The sequence below is a fragment of the Lynx rufus genome, unplaced genomic scaffold (assembly GCF_022079265.1).
Source record: "Lynx rufus isolate CCGP_SWC_20201006 ecotype Redwood Valley unplaced genomic scaffold, mLynRuf1.p SCAF_7, whole genome shotgun sequence".
Taxonomy (NCBI): Eukaryota; Metazoa; Chordata; class Mammalia; order Carnivora; family Felidae; genus Lynx; species Lynx rufus.
The window spans coordinates 121,533,231-121,548,895 of record NW_025814889.1 but is presented as its reverse complement, the minus strand read 5'-3'; the positions used below and the strand labels follow the sequence as shown (position 1 = coordinate 121,548,895).

General features: G+C 39.3%; 1 protein-coding gene across 1 annotated transcript in view; it reads right to left on the bottom strand.

The window, feature by feature from the left end:
- The window catches only part of ANO4 (anoctamin 4), a 241,617-nt gene that overhangs the window by 47,751 nt on the left and 178,201 nt on the right, over positions 1–15,665 (bottom strand). The window contains exons 15-18 of the mRNA XM_047066400.1: positions 13,899–13,981; positions 11,041–11,181; positions 7,856–8,020; positions 1,801–1,837 (exon numbers count right to left, since the gene is read on the bottom strand). Of these exons, the coding sequence (XP_046922356.1) occupies positions 1,801–1,837; positions 7,856–8,020; positions 11,041–11,181; positions 13,899–13,981 (426 nt within the window). The remainder of the gene's footprint in view (positions 1–1,800; positions 1,838–7,855; positions 8,021–11,040; positions 11,182–13,898; positions 13,982–15,665) is intronic.

The window sequence follows — 15,665 nt, the reverse complement described above, 5'->3', positions numbered from 1 at the left end:
ATAAAGCAAATGCTCTTTGAACACTGATATGAATCAAAGTATAAATCAAACTTCCAACTTGACATCTCATGTCAAATGCATCTATCCTTCCCTCGGAGCTTCAACCTCATCCCAAACAATGTCAAGGAAAATGTATTTAATACAATAGTACTTTTTCTGTTTCCACATTCCCTGAGCTTCTATTGCTCTTTACCATTTCACCCCATCAGTTCCTTTTCCACTAATTATAATTCAAAATGCTTGCTGGAGCATATCTGAGAAGGGAGGGGAGAATATAATTTAACAAGGGTTTACTGCTGATGAGGGAAGAAAATACAGGATTGATGCGGGGGTGGGGGAGAGGGGAAAGTGAGTGATGGGCATTGAGGAGGGCGCTTGTTGGGATGAGCGCTGGGTGTTGTATGCAAGTGACGAACCATGGGAATCTACACCAAAAACCAAGAGCACACTTTACACACTGTATGTTAGTCAATTTGACAATAAATCACATTAAAAAGATAAGGGTGCCTGGGTGGCTCAGTTGGTTAAGCGACTGACTTTGGCTCAGGTAGTGATCTCACAGCTCATGAGTTCAAGCCCTGTATCAGGCTCAGTGCTGACATCTCAGAGCTTGGAGCCTGCTTTGGATTCTGTGTCTCCCTCTCTCTCTGCCCCTCCCCCATTCATGCTGTCTCTCTCTCAAAAATAAATAAACATTAAAAAAATTTTTTAAAAAAGATAATAAAAGGGTTTTGGCTTTGTTTCACTTCTGCTACTGAACTACTGGTAATCTAGGAAGGTGTCCCACGTTGTTTGCCAGCTGGGTGGGTTCCCAGGTATCTCGACCACAGATGGACCAGGACTGTATCACCTCGGCATCTTTGCCAGCCTGGATCAAGGTGCCATTGGACACAATCTGCCAATGCAGTTACCTCTTCTGTGGATATGAACCTCTTTCTATCTTTTTGGGGAAGGAGAAGTAAGGATGGAGGTTTCAACGACATTAAAGGAGATATGCCACATGCCTACCCCTGTACCTGGTACATAGAAAAGCTCGATACATGGCATCTTGTATTATGATTATTATAAATGAAAGCGCTTTTGTGATTTTTCCCCCCTCTGGACAAGCTATATATGGGAATGTGCTAAAATAGGTTACCTGTGGGAGCATGTAATTTTCTGAAATTGTATACAGTAAAATGACTGATGTTTCATTAACAAAATTGGGACAGTTTCTATACCTTGAAAGCATGGAAAATGCACAGTATATAGTAGGCTTCCAGATTGTTCTAATGCTTTATGGAGTCAGAGACATGTTCTTAAAGGTGACTTGTCCAGGTGAGTGTTATTTCTACAAACATCAGTAGTGGTTAGGCCACCTACATTCCTGGTAGAAGGCTCCCAGTCTCCAAAACAGCTAACCTTGCTGTGGTTTTATATATACCTTGAAAAACTTGATACATTTTTATTTAAATGAAAATTGTACGCAATAGCAAGTGAACAATTTTCTAAATGATTCTGGGCACTTTATTCACATGTACTTTTGTGACGCTATATTTTTTGTGCATTAAGAGAAAACCTGTCTAAAATTACATTACCTCATGATAGATAATATTTATGACAAGCTTTAAAGCTTTAGACAGAAAAGATCCCTCAATTGCTAGACATACTTAAAATGTTCCATCGAAAGCAAAGAACTTACTGTATGCAATTTGAAATAAAAAGAATATTTCTTTTCAGCAGTATTTCATAAATGAATCTTTGAAAGGATGCTTTCCAGACCACAGTACTGTACCATGAAATAAGAAGGGTCTCACTTACCTAAATTCGTCAGAAGAAGTGCAACTTTTTCATAGAGCTGTAAAACAAATTTCATACATTTAACAAAAAGACCCTAGATGCTACAAAATATGTAATTATAAAGGAAATAGGTAATCAAGTCATGAGTGAAAATAATTTCATTAACCGCCCATTACTTGAACAATGAAAACACTGTAAACAAACATTGTGTCCTTTCTGGGCAAGAAAGAAATGCACAAGGCCCCATTTTACTATTTTTAAAATTTCACTTCTTACGTTGGAGTGAATAATTCTGTGGCAACAAGACTAGCTGCCACTATGAGCAGCTTGCTATGTGATGGCGGGCAAATCACAACATTCTTGGACCTTAGGATCTCTAAAACTGATTCTGATGGTAAGATTCTATAATCTCAGGGCACCTGGGTGGCTCACTTGGTTAAGCATCTGACTCTTGGTGTTGGCTCGGGTCATGATCTCAAGGCTTGTGAGTTTGAGTCCCCCATCGGTTTCTGTGCTGATAGCATGGAGTCTGCTTGGGATTCTCTCTCTCTCCCTGTCTCTCTGCCCTTCCTCTGCGTGTGCTCTCTCTCTCTCAAAATAAATAGATAAACTTAAAAAATATAAAAAATTCTGTAATCTCACTGTTTATGGACTGCTGTATTTTCTAGATTAGAGCATTAATAAATACTAAAGTGATGAAAACTTACTGGGAACTCCTAAGCTTATACTCTGCTTTTCCATTAGTGGATTGGATGCATCCTTCACTTACCCAGCCGTTTGGTAAATAGAGGGTCCTAAGAGGAAAGGGATAGTGTGTGTGTATGGTGTGTGTGGTGTGGTGTGGTGTGGTATGGTGTGTGTGTGTGTGTGTACATGATTTATAAAAGTGCAGGGTACAGTTCAGGGCAAACCCAGGTTTGCATCCCCAGAGAGGGTATAAATTGAGAAAAAGAAAAAGTGCCTTCTCTAAAATGAAAGATAATAAAATGGATATTTCAGAAAACTAGTGAAATATATTTGAACAACATGAAAATTAAGATCCTATTTAGACTGAAATGGTGAAAATGCACTGGTTAAAATTCCCTTGGCTGGAATTATAACTTTACCAGCTAGCAAGCTGTAGGGCTTGGGCATGTTACCTTATCTCTTCTTCAAACCATTGTTTTCATTTTATGTGGTTGAGAATGGGTATTGGACTCATTGATCTTAAGGTCCTTCAAGCTTCTCAATTCCCTTATTTGGGATTTTGGCTAACTACAGAAATAGATAAAATACTGACTGTATGATTCTAAACTTTCAGCAATGACTATGCTTTGCTATAGTAAGATAATTAATATGGCCATAGTATCAAATTTTGTGTATAGAAACTTCAGACTCTTGGAATCCAGTGTTAAAAGAGATTGGTGCAGTTTTTCATAAGAAATCCTGTGGTGTAGTCATACATTTTAATTTTATCTTAAAAATACTGGTTAACCACAGATTAGGACAGGTGTTTTTTAATAAAATATATTTTACTGTTAACACATTTTATCATTAAAGTTAATTATGTAATTTTCAAGGAAAATTAGATTTTACTGGTGAGACAACCTTTCTCAAAATACAACTTGAAAAAAAAAGTTTATTTGTTGATGTTGAAAGAGAGAGGAGGAGAGGGCAAGAGCGAGCAGGGGAGGGGCAGAGAGAGAGAGAGAGACAGAGACAGAGAGAGAGAATATCCCAAGCAGGTTCCACACTGTCAGCGCAGAGGCTGATGCAGGGCTTGATCTCATAAACTGCAAGATCATGACCTTAGCCAAAATGAAGAGTTGGATGATTAACTGACTGAGCCACCCAGGTACCCCTCAAAATACAATTTCTGATTATCTAGTTTGTCATTTGTATCTTTCATGTTTGTTCAAGTGCTGCACTTTGCACTCCTGTCTCAAAGGTCTTGATAGCTGGTGACATGCCAACATTATTTTGGTTTGGACACCGAAAAAAAAAAGGAACTTAGAGAAAGAACAATGCAGGAGTGAAAATATGATTAATATTAACCTTGTGAAAAATAAGGCAAAGTGTATGGGGACACAGTAGGGATCCATGGCATCTATGAACATTTATAAAACATTTATAAAATGTTCACAGATGCAAGGGGATGGACACTGAAGTTTTGAACAGGATGCAGCTGGACAGGGCACATAAGCAGAGGGTGTGGTGACTAGCAAGAGACCTTCAGATGAGTGGTTTCTGGAAAAGGTCTGGTTTCTCATTAGGCAGTTGAGATAGAAATAATGGATGATTTGTTCTGATAAAAGCAGTAGAAAATCTCTTCTCAAACTGGATGCCACAAATTGGGAAAGTTAAAATCTGTAATTGACAGAAAGCTTTCTGACCTTAAGTATATTTCCAAAAGAAACTATGAGTGCTTCTAATTTGATCTTGTCCACCTGATCAATGTAGGTGGGCATGTTCTGATGCAAGCCATGTTTTATGGTTTACTTCTTTTTGGAACAAGACATTGTGGTTTTCACTGTTTAGAGTATAATGAAACATCTGATTCATATTGGTATGCCTGAGTAAAAAGGATGGCAATAACTTTTAGTCTCCTCCTGGGATATATTCTAATTGACATCTTTTGTTTGTAACCATATTAAGATGTTCTTTGGTCACAATAGAAACAGAATGAGAGTGAAACAGTATGACAAGGAGCAAGAAAATCCATCCTACTCACTCTATCCTTCAAGTATTTATTTTTCAAGAAGAAATAAAATGAAAACTAATAACTGCCACTTAAACAGTTAGTAAGAAGTAAATACATATCATAAAACCTAGAAAATAGACATCCCTTATACATCTGCTTCTTCAGTTAGGGTTGGAGAACTCTAGCATAAAGTCAGAAACAGGGTATGTGATCTATAACAATATTATTTAAAAATTAGAGGCTGTAATGAACATAAGATAAAAGCCAATCTAGCTCTCAAGATTTTTATATTCAATTAATGTAAAGTAGTAATGATTCATGACTAAATGATGATTTCTTTTTTGCAAGACAAGTATGGCCAAAATTTTAAGTAGTTGAAAATAACTTATGTAGCCATAAAAATGCGTATGAAAATGTGCATGAAACTATCTTAAGTTGAATAATTTCAGAAGCCAGTAGATAGTTGAATTCTGAACTGGTCAAGCTACGTTATAGTTATTAGTCTGTCATCTGTCCTTTAAGTGATATTTGCTTCTTAAGGACTTACTTTTTAATTTATTTTTTGATATTCTGATGAAAATCTTTCCAAACTATATTACACACTTGGTTGCCTTCATAATGGAATATGCAAGGCTTCAGGGAATAAGATAGGACTGTAAATGTGTGTGCTCAGATGGGGACGTCATCAGAGATGGCTGAGGAGAGTAAGGCAACTGCTTCCTACACAAAAGGGTCTTGGATGCTGCTGCTTTGAGAGTTTTTACATATATATTTTTAAAATTTTCCTTCCTTCCCCTTGCTATGGCTTGTCATTTCCTGCTCTTGTCAGAATTCTTGCCTTAGTAACCTTCTGTTTTTCTAGTTTGATGTTGGTGAGAAATCAGAACATCAAAGGTGTTCACATGTACCTAAAATAAATGAAAATATACCTTAAAGGCATTATAAAAATACATATTACCTTTAGTGTGTGACTCTACATCATCCATTTCAGTGACTCTGATGTGCTTGTTAGATAAAACATATAAATGCCCAGTAGTCTAGCTCCCAGCACATAGTAGGTGCTTTGCAATGTCCACAACTATATAGTTTTCCTACCCCCTATGCTCCCTCCTTCATTTTTTGTTTACTTCCTCTTTTCTTGGTGTGTCTCATGAAGTAGAGATTGCAGGGTAACTGATTTCTAGTTAAACAAAATGTTACACTGACAACATTGGTATCTGCTCAAAATGTATGAGCAACCATGTATTTATAGACTCATTACATGTATACAGGAATTTATTAAGATGTACAAATTAAATTTTAATAAGACATTAGAGAAAAGAGAGCTTTAAGTCATTGCAAACTACCTAGACATAGAATCTTTCACTGCCCTGGCTGTTTGTTTAATTTCACTATGAATCACTCCCCTTCACAATGTGTATGTTCCACAATTAACTTGGAGACCAGCTAAATCCTAGAGGAGGGAGTGCCAGGGGGTACCACATATCTACTCTCAATCTCCAAGTTCCTGTTATTAATAACAATAATAATAGTAATATTAGTAGCAGTAATAATACTAAATCACCTACATTTTATTAGCTCAGTGGTTACTAATTCACTTAAGAATCATAAATGAAGTTTTTCAATATTGGGTGGGTTGAATTCTCTTAGGGATCACTCTGAGTATATTGGTTATAGAATTTAGAATTGTTTAAAGAACTAGAAACGACAATCCAAACAGATTAAACAATATTGGCAACAGTATTAAATTGCTTGGCCTTTGGAAAACCCTTTTTTAATGATGAGAGCATTTCAGCACTATGGCCCAGATTTAAGATGCAATATAATTAAGGGTGAGGGCACCATAATTAACTGAACATCTACTCCATGCCTAACACTGTGCTTGGCACTCCAAATACATTATCTTATTCATCCCCTGCCACAAATCTCTAATGTCAGGATTTTTATGTATAGGTTGACTTCAAATCTAACAATGTCAGCAAATAATATTATTCATTCTGCAAATAACAACAACAATTTACTGAGAGCCTACTATGTGCCAGGCCCTGATCCAGGCACTGGAAAATAAAAACAGTAAAAAAAAAAAAAAATAGACAAAAGTGTCTGCCCTCATAGGCCTACATTCTAATAGAGAAGACAGATAATAAAATAAGTTTTAAAAAGCATATTAGGTGGTGATAAGCACCACAGAGAAAAACAGAGCAGGTAAGGAGATAGGAAATTGTCAGAAGCAGGAGTGGTTATAATTCTAAAACTGAGTGACCATGGAAGCCTTATATTAGAAGAGTGACATTGGAACAAATACCTGAAGCAGGTGAGGGAGTAAGTCATGCAGACTCCATGGGGAAGAATATTCCAGGCAGAGAAAAGAGCGAATAAAAAGCCTAGGGTGAGAGCATGCCTGGCACATCCAGGGAACAAATGGAACAGGAGAAGCAGGGTGAGTAGGGAGAAGACAAGGTCAGAGATATCACTGGGGCCAGAAGAAGAGTCCTGGAGGCCACATGAAGATGTGAACTTTTATTCTGAGCAAGAGGAAAGCCATCGGACATGGTGAACAGAGCAGTGACAGGAGCTGGCTTACAGGTAAGAAGCTCACTCCAGCTGCTGTGATGAGTCTAACTGAAGGAGCAGACCTAGCAGCCAGGAAGACCAGTTAGGAAGGCACTGCAACAGCCCAAGAGGGAGATATTGGGGTCTTGGACCAAGGTGGGACTTGGAAATGTGTGAAAAGCGATCAAATTCTGGAAGCAGTGAGAGAAACAGAGGAATCAAGGGTAATGCTGAAGGTTTTCAGCCTGAGCAGCTACATGGGGGAGATTGTGGAGGGGCTGATTCTGGAGGGAGGAGAGGGGGTTTGGGGAGGATAGTGGAGCAGACAGTTGGATGTATAAATTTGGGGTTTAAGGGAGACATCTGGGATGAAATACAGAACTGAAAAAAGCATGAAATTAACACAAGTTACATGTGCCATCCCCTTGCAGGGCTATTCCAAGGAATGCTTTGGAAACTGACCACTTTTCTATCATTCAGAATCAAAAGGAAATGGGAACCAACACTTCTGAGCTATGTTACAGATTCTAAGCTGGGCCTTTAAAGTATCTTCTTTCTTTAAGTTTCCCCAAGGCGTATATACACAGTGTTATCTTATTGGGTAAAGAAGGGAACTAAGATTCAGAGAGAGCAAGTGCCTTGCCTAATCTTACACTAAAAAATCCTGGAGCCTAGATTTGACTCAATCCTTCTCAATCGTCCGCATGCCAGGCAGTTTGCTGCCCAGCCATCAGCACCACGTGACAGGCTAGCCCCTCTGAAGCTGGGTCCCTTTTAGCAGCAGCAGAAAACTGCAGGCCACATATTTTAACCATTGGGCTAGTTACCATGCAGCTCACTTACCACATTCAGCAGCATAATGATGCAGAAGTTGATGCACACGGCAGTCCCTGTTGTTGCAACCTGAGAGTTATTCCTGATTAACGCCCACTTAAAGGCAGCGAACGTGCTGACCGTCACCACCCGGTAAATGACGATCCCGAACACGGCCGCGATCACCACGCAGATCTGGCAAGAAGACAGAGACCCCGTGAGCACCTCGGTAGAATGTCTCAGGAAAAGGGTTCCCACCACTGTAAAATCCCACCCCTGGAAAATGAGAAAAGGATATAAAACAATGGTGATACTGACTCAAGCAACCACAACAAAATGCTTGCTTTTTATTGTGATTATTACTTTCTCTTGCCTGTATTTTCTTTGTTATTCAAATAGAAAAATCATAGTGCTTGAAAGCTGATTAACTGTGTAAGCTATGGAGTAACATTAGCAGAATATCAGATTGAGCATATTTACTATGGAAATCTTATGATGTCACTCTTCTATGTAAATCTATTGGTTTCTTTCACTCTTAGAATAAAAGCAAAGTCTGTATGGTGGCCTGCAAGACTTTCTCCACCTTGTTGAAGGCCATTTTCCTTTCTGTCTAGGGACTCCAGAACCTCTTTCATTGTTTCAAATGGGCTAAGCACCCTTATTCTTCAAGACCACTTCCTTTGCCTAAAATGCTCACCCACCCCCTTCCCCTGCCAAACACACATATGTGCACACACACAAGCAACCTAGTTAACACCTACTCATTATTCACACCTCAGCTCAAGAACCACTTCATAACTAAAGCTTTTCATGCCCTCCAGACTTTTTTGTAATTGTTACATGGTACCTATACTCTTCTTTTAAAATTTTTTTTTTCAATGTTTATTTATTTTTGCGACAGAGAGAGACAGGGCATGAATGGGGGAGGGGCAGAGAGAGAGGGAGACACAGAATCGGAAACAGGCTCCAGGCTCTGAGCCATCAGCCCAGAGCCCGACGCGGGGCTCGAACTCACGGAGCGCGAGATCGTGACCTGGCTGAAGTCGGACGCTTAACCGACTGCGCCACCCAGGCGCCCCTATACTCTTCTTTTAGTAGCCTATTTATAATTTCTAATAGTTTGTCAGTTTGATTATTGCCAGTTTCCACCACTTAGAAAGTACACTATCCACACCCCTTGTCTGTGGGGGATATTTCCAAGACCCTCAGTGAATGCTTGATACTTCAGACAGTATGGAATCCTGTATATATTGTGTTTTTTCCTATACACACATACCTATGAGAAAGTTTAATTCACAGATTAGGCACAGTAAGAGATTAACAACAGTAACTAATGATAAAATAATAATATACTGTAATAAAGGCTATATAAATGTTTCTCTCCCTCAAAATATCTTATTGTATTGTACTCTTCTTGTGATGATGTGAGATGATAAAATGCCTGTGTGATGAGATGAAGTGAGGTGAATGATGTAGGCATTATAACATACTGTTAGGCTACTATTGACCTTCTGAAGATATGTCAGGAGAAGGATTATCTGCTTCTGGCCTGGGGTTGACTGTAGGTAACTAAAACTCTAGAAAGCAAAACTGCAGAAAAAGGGGGAGGGGGGGAACCACTGTAATTTTCATTAGGGCAGGTATGGCATCTGTTTTGCATACCACGGTTTCCATGGCACCTTAACTTAATTACAGGTGCACAGTAAGTGTTCAGCTATTTGTTGCTGAATACACCAACTATGTGATAGGTACATAATCTTTTATTAATCATTTATAAACACTGAAATGAGGAATCTTTCTCTGAAGATTTCATTGTATTTGAGAAGAATATGACATGTCTTCTATCTACTGGGAATCTGAGATTCCAAAAGGTTTTTTGTCTTTCATTAGGTGATTCAATATATTAAAGACCTTAACCTACTTAGTTATTAAAACTTTAAGCTGGGCCTCAGGATGGACGTTGCTGAGTTACAGACTGCTTTCTTTATAAAAGCATTCCTCTGTTTTACTAAAACTTATTTTGGCTTCCTATAGGTGACATGCTCTAAAAGCTTGGACATGAACCCTAGCTGCAACTGGCCAAAATACAACAACTGCCCACATCTTAATCCTCGAGCTATGGATGGGAAGATAGGTGAAATCTACATTGACTTTCAGACAAGGGTGGCAATGTGGTGGAATGGAGAGCTTGTTGGACTCAGTCAGTCAGAAGTCAGGTCTGAGTCCTTACTCTACATCTATAGATCTTATAAGAAACTTAAAAAACAAGACGGTAAATATGACTTTGCTTATGGAAGGCAAGGCAGGCACAACTTCTTACAGAGCAGTGTCTGTAGAAAGATATGGATCTGAATCTTGGTCTGAGCCAAGAGATTCCTGGGCATGCTGCCTACCCTTTCATCTTCCCAGTTTATTTCCGGCTAAAAGGGGGTCAAGTGTCTAGATTTGCTGTCATCTTGTTCTTCCTGATATAATGATCTATGATACTTATTTACATACTTACTATTTGAAAAGAGGAGAGGAGAATCCTAATAACCCCTTACTGTTCTAAAATGACATTTCGGAAAATATGAGTAAGTTTTGTTCAGTAATTAACAGGGTCGAAGCTGATTACTGAATGACTTCTTTTTAGGAAAAGTCAACAATGCAGGTTCAAGTTAGTGTTTCTCAAATTGACAGAACCATTAGTGAATCTGGAAATCAATTTTAGGGGGTTATAGCTGGTATTTAAAAAGAAGACCATAGTAAAACAAGCGAAAAATCAGTGTTCACTGCATATTGCAAAGGTGAGCATTGTTTCAGTTACTCTAGTTCTATACATCTACTGGCACAGAATATACTGGGTCATGACAGATAATGTATTTCTTACGCAGGAATGACAAGCAAAAAGCCTGACCAACACTGCTGCAGGTCCTATCTCAAATTTACTTCCTTTCGGCATGGAATAGGGAGGGGAGCAGAAAGAACTGGAGCTCTGGGTTATTTACTGCCTGACTCCGAACAAGCCCTTCACCTTCTGGAGTCTCAGTTGCTCCATCTGTGACTTGGGGACAGCAGTACCATCTCCGACTACCTCACGGAGTCACTGTATTACACAGCAAGAATGTGTAAAAATGTTTTGTGGAATTATGCAAAGGCCTGCTATGATTATTGTTGTTACCACGCTATAGGTTTGTACTTTATGAAACAAAGAGTTTGGTAGAAAAATTTCGAACCATAAAAAATATCCCAGATGCAGAAACGATAAGTCGGCTGCATTTATCTGCAAATGCCTGATAGGGTTCTGGCTTTCCCGAAATGGGATTCATCCGCTCTTTCTTGGAGTACTTGGCTTCAAACTGGGGCCGTATTTCTTCCTAAGGAACAAACAGACATATTTTTATGCAATGGAGAGATATGCACACAATAAAAAACCTTTTTATTCTACTGTAAAACTGAATCAACAGCTACCACACTAATCAGTCAATCAGTGAGGTGAGCTCAGAGACCCAGGTTTAAATGTTTGGAAATTGGCCACCTGAAGAAAATCTAAAGGATGGTGATCTAGACTTATTATCATCAAGGCAGTGTAATTTATTTTATTTTTTTTAAGTTTATTTGAGAGAGACAGTGTGCATGTGAGTAGGGGAGGGGCAGAGAGAGAGGAAGAGAGAGAATCCCAAGCAGGCTCCATGGGGGCTCAATCTCATGAACCATGAGATCAGGACCTGAGCCAAGATTAAGAGCTGGAAGCTTAACTGACTGAGCTACCCAGGTTCCCCAAGGCAGTATAATTTAGACTAATAGTTAAGTGCCTCTGTTATCATATTAAGCTGTGCTAGAAGAAACAAACAATGAGAAAAGGGACCACTTCTCTTTGTCCCTAGTAGTATGAAATAACTATTAAGCTTTTACTTTTATTACCAGGGAATGAGACAGACACAGGACAAAGAAAATTTCTTAACACCAAAGTGTCCACAATCCATGTTGTGAGTTATAATGGCAATATAATTTTTAGTTTCCTCCTACAATTACAAAAACATTTTTTGGGAGGGGGCTCCTGGCTGTCTCAGCTGGTGGATCATGCAACTCTTGAACTCAGTGTTGTAAGTTTGAGCCCCACATTGGGTATAGAGATTACCTAAAAATTTTTTTCAATTGAGGCAGCCCAAAACATGGTGAATCTATCTTTTAATAAGCTCCTATAAGAGTCATTCACCTTTAATCAGTAGATTTTAAATGTATTAATTGGTATTGAATAGCAGGTAAACATCTTTCAAATCCAGCTAAAATCAAGGCAACTCTAATTCGAAATCAAGCTGAGGCTTTGTTTTATTTAGTTGAGACCCATCTAATGTGAAAACCTTCTGACTAAAAAGCAATTATGGGATTAGAAACAGGAAATCAGCAAGAGGGTATCCTGAAGTGGTTCCAGTTAATTAAGTACCTGTTCTATTTGAATGTCTTGCAACTGGAGGGAAAATGAGTGGCAAGTCTGATAAAATGGAGATTGAGTTAATTCAGAAAGAAATGCTCAAGACTCCGATGGAGGGAGAGACAGAAAGTGAAGAAGGAGCTGACTGAAGAGTGGTTATGGATACTGGGCAGAGTTTGGCAGTAGCCTGCCTGTGTAGGAGGAAGGGCAGCCTTGCTCCTGCTGCAGAATAAGCCCAAGGCTGGCCTTCACTCAGGGGCAGGTAATGGGGAAGGACAGGGGACTTACAATGATAAATAGGTTCTGCCTTCTTTTACTTATTTTAGGCAGTTACACTTGAGGATATAAATAGAACAGACCTAGAATCTTCTGCTTCTTTGGGAAACTCTGAGTTTATAAGACTGTGTCATCTAAGAGTCACTGAGTTAATTATCCAGAGGCTGAGGCCAATCACTGAGCCAGACCTGTGTCTCTGGGTTTTATGGGCTAAATTGTGTCTCTGCTCCCAACCCCTGCAAATTCATTTGTTGAAGCCATAACTTGCAATACCTCCGATTGTGACTGTATTTGGACAGAGTTCTTACGGAGGTAATTAAAGTCAAGTGAAGAGTGGCCCCCTAATCCAATAGGACTGGTTCTTTATAAAAAAAAATTTAGACACAGACATGCACAGAGAGAGGACTATGTGAAGACACAGGGAGTACATGGCCATCTACAAGCCAAGGAGAGGAGCTTGCAACAGATCCTTCCCCCACAGTCCTCAGAAGAAATCAACTCTGCCAATCTTTGATCTCAGACTTCTAGCTTCCAGAAATGTGAGCACCTAAATTTCTGTTGTTTAAGCCACTCAGTATGTGGTACTTTGTTATGGCAGCCCCAGCAAATGGTTACCCTGGGTTATCCATGAAGGAGTCATGTAGCAAGCTGGGGATTTTCTGCACAGCTATCTGAGCATGACAGGCTAGAATAAGAGGCATTTAGCCACTTCTACCCATGAGGCCTCTTGAGGAGTGGTTTCTGCTCAGTGTTCACCGACTTGAGGTAATACTTCTGAGTCTGTGCAGCTCTGGGCACTGTGCAGGGCTCTGGAGAGCTCAAAGAAACATTTCCTTGGAGTTCTCTTATGAGGGTTGCTTCCATGTACCTAGAGTTGTAAAACTAATACTCTCTGCTGAAGTAAAGAAAATGGATACTGTTTAAGAAAACTAAACAAATCTTACTACTAATTATTCTGATGTCTCTACCTACAAGTGATGCTTTGCAATCAAAATGTTTTCTTTCTTTCTTTAAGTTTATTTATTTATTTTGAAAGTGAGGGGGGAGGGGCAGAGAGAGAGAGAGAGGAAGAGAGAAAGAATCCCAAGCAGGCTCCATGCTGTCCGCTTGGAGCCCAATGCAGGGCTTGAACTCACAAACTGTGAGATCATGACCTGAGCCAAACTAAGTCAGATGGTTAACCAACTGAGGCATCCAGGCACCGTGTCTTTTCTTTCTTTTAAATTCTGCTAGTTTTTATACTACCTGAAGTTTTTTGCAAAGACAGGTATTGAAATGCTTTGTGAAGAAACCTGACTTCTGTCAGCATGGAGTGATATACTCAGGGGGACTGTGTGTTTGTTGATTGGCTTTTTGAAAAATTCTGAGGTAAATAATACAAACCTCCTCTTCTTCCCAGTCTATCAAATCCCAGTCATAAGCAATTACTGCTCGCCTTCTTTTCCAAAACTCCAGGAAAACTGTTGCTGGAACAAGCAGAGAAAGACAAAGACGTTTTTGAATAAAACAATGCTGTTAACTGTCACTGAATAATGAAGTCATTGCAGAGAATGACAGTTGTTTGTGTAAGCATCCTTGAATATCAGAATTTCTAGCTAGCCCCCATTTAACAAGGACCACTTCTGAGAATTACTAAGTTTTTGTCAAACATAATGAAAAATTAGCTATTTCATTTAGAATTATATTAAGCTGATTTCCAAGTTGAGGCAGAACAGACTTATTAGAATGACAAAGCTCCTGGTATACAAGAATACAGAAAACTAGGTTACCAGCATCTCTCGTATTGATAAGAGTATTTATTTTTAAAAGCAAGGAGCAGGTAGGGGCATAAAAGCAAAAATAAAACTTAGCAGTTCACATGGATTTGACTGGCAGTGATTTCTTGTCTGCCAAATCGTCCTCACCACAACAGCTATGTAAAATGTATTTCGCTGTTTTACTGAAAGAAGCTCTTTTACCCTTTTTCTCCAAACTATTTCTTGGTTGTCACATTAAAGGAAAAAGTGTGCAAATTCTAAGAACCTTTTTCAACGAGGTGTGGGGTAGCTGGCCTTTCCACCCAGGGAAATCTGGAGGTTATCCTCATTCAACCAAAGTAACTTTCTACTCAATTCAGTTAAAAATTATCTGCCAAAATCAATTATTGAGCATTATACAATGACAGAGAGGAAAGAAAAATAATCAAGACATAATCTTGCTGCCTTGGAAGTCATAAGCTAAATGATAGGAGACACACACACACACACACACACACACTCAAACTTTGAGGATGAATGCAACTAAGGATATTACAGAGACACCCAGGACACAGAATTGGTAGATCTCTCTCTTTCTCTCTCTCTCTCTCTCTCTCTCTCTCTCGCCTTGCTGTGTACTTAAGAATTACAGAGGCAAGGGCCAAGAACCAAGCTGGTGAGCAGGATTTTCTGAAGCAGGCCTGTTATGTTAACTATTTTCTCTACACTTGTTCTGCCTCACCAAATTATCTTGTCTTTGCATGGGGTCCCTGGGACAATTCTTTTATTAGGTCCTCTGGACTCTCAAGCAAATGGCACTGGCTAAAGACTTTATCTCTTTTTTTGTCTCCGGAGTGTCCCCTGGTCTTGAAGAGAAAAAGCAGCCAGTCCTTGAATATGTGGTTATTCTTCATTAAAAGTCAGGACTGTATTCTGTGGCCTCAGAGAGGCTTGATGGGGGACCATTCTGAAAAGCCTAAGGCCACAGGATACATATCCAATCTGTCTTCCTGGCTGTTGCTACTCTCACCAAAACCTACCAATGCATCTGTGGTTCTCACCCAGAGGAACTGACTTCTAAGACAAACCAGTGGCTGTCAGAAATATTCCACCACCTTTGTTCCCCCAGTATGTGCTGAACTCTGCATGGAGGAGACAGAAACTCTAACAAGGAATTCCCTTTTGTGGCTAATAATCCTCTCCTCCCTTCCACTCTAGAACTTGGGAGGATGTGGGGTAGCCATACTTATATCAGACAAACTAGACTTTAAATTAAAGGCTGTAACAAGAGATGAAGAAGGGCAGTATATAATAATTACAGGGTCTATCCATCAGGAAGAGCTAACAGTTACAAATGTCTGTGCGCCGAATACGGGAGCCCCCAAATATATAAAACAATTACTCATAAACATAA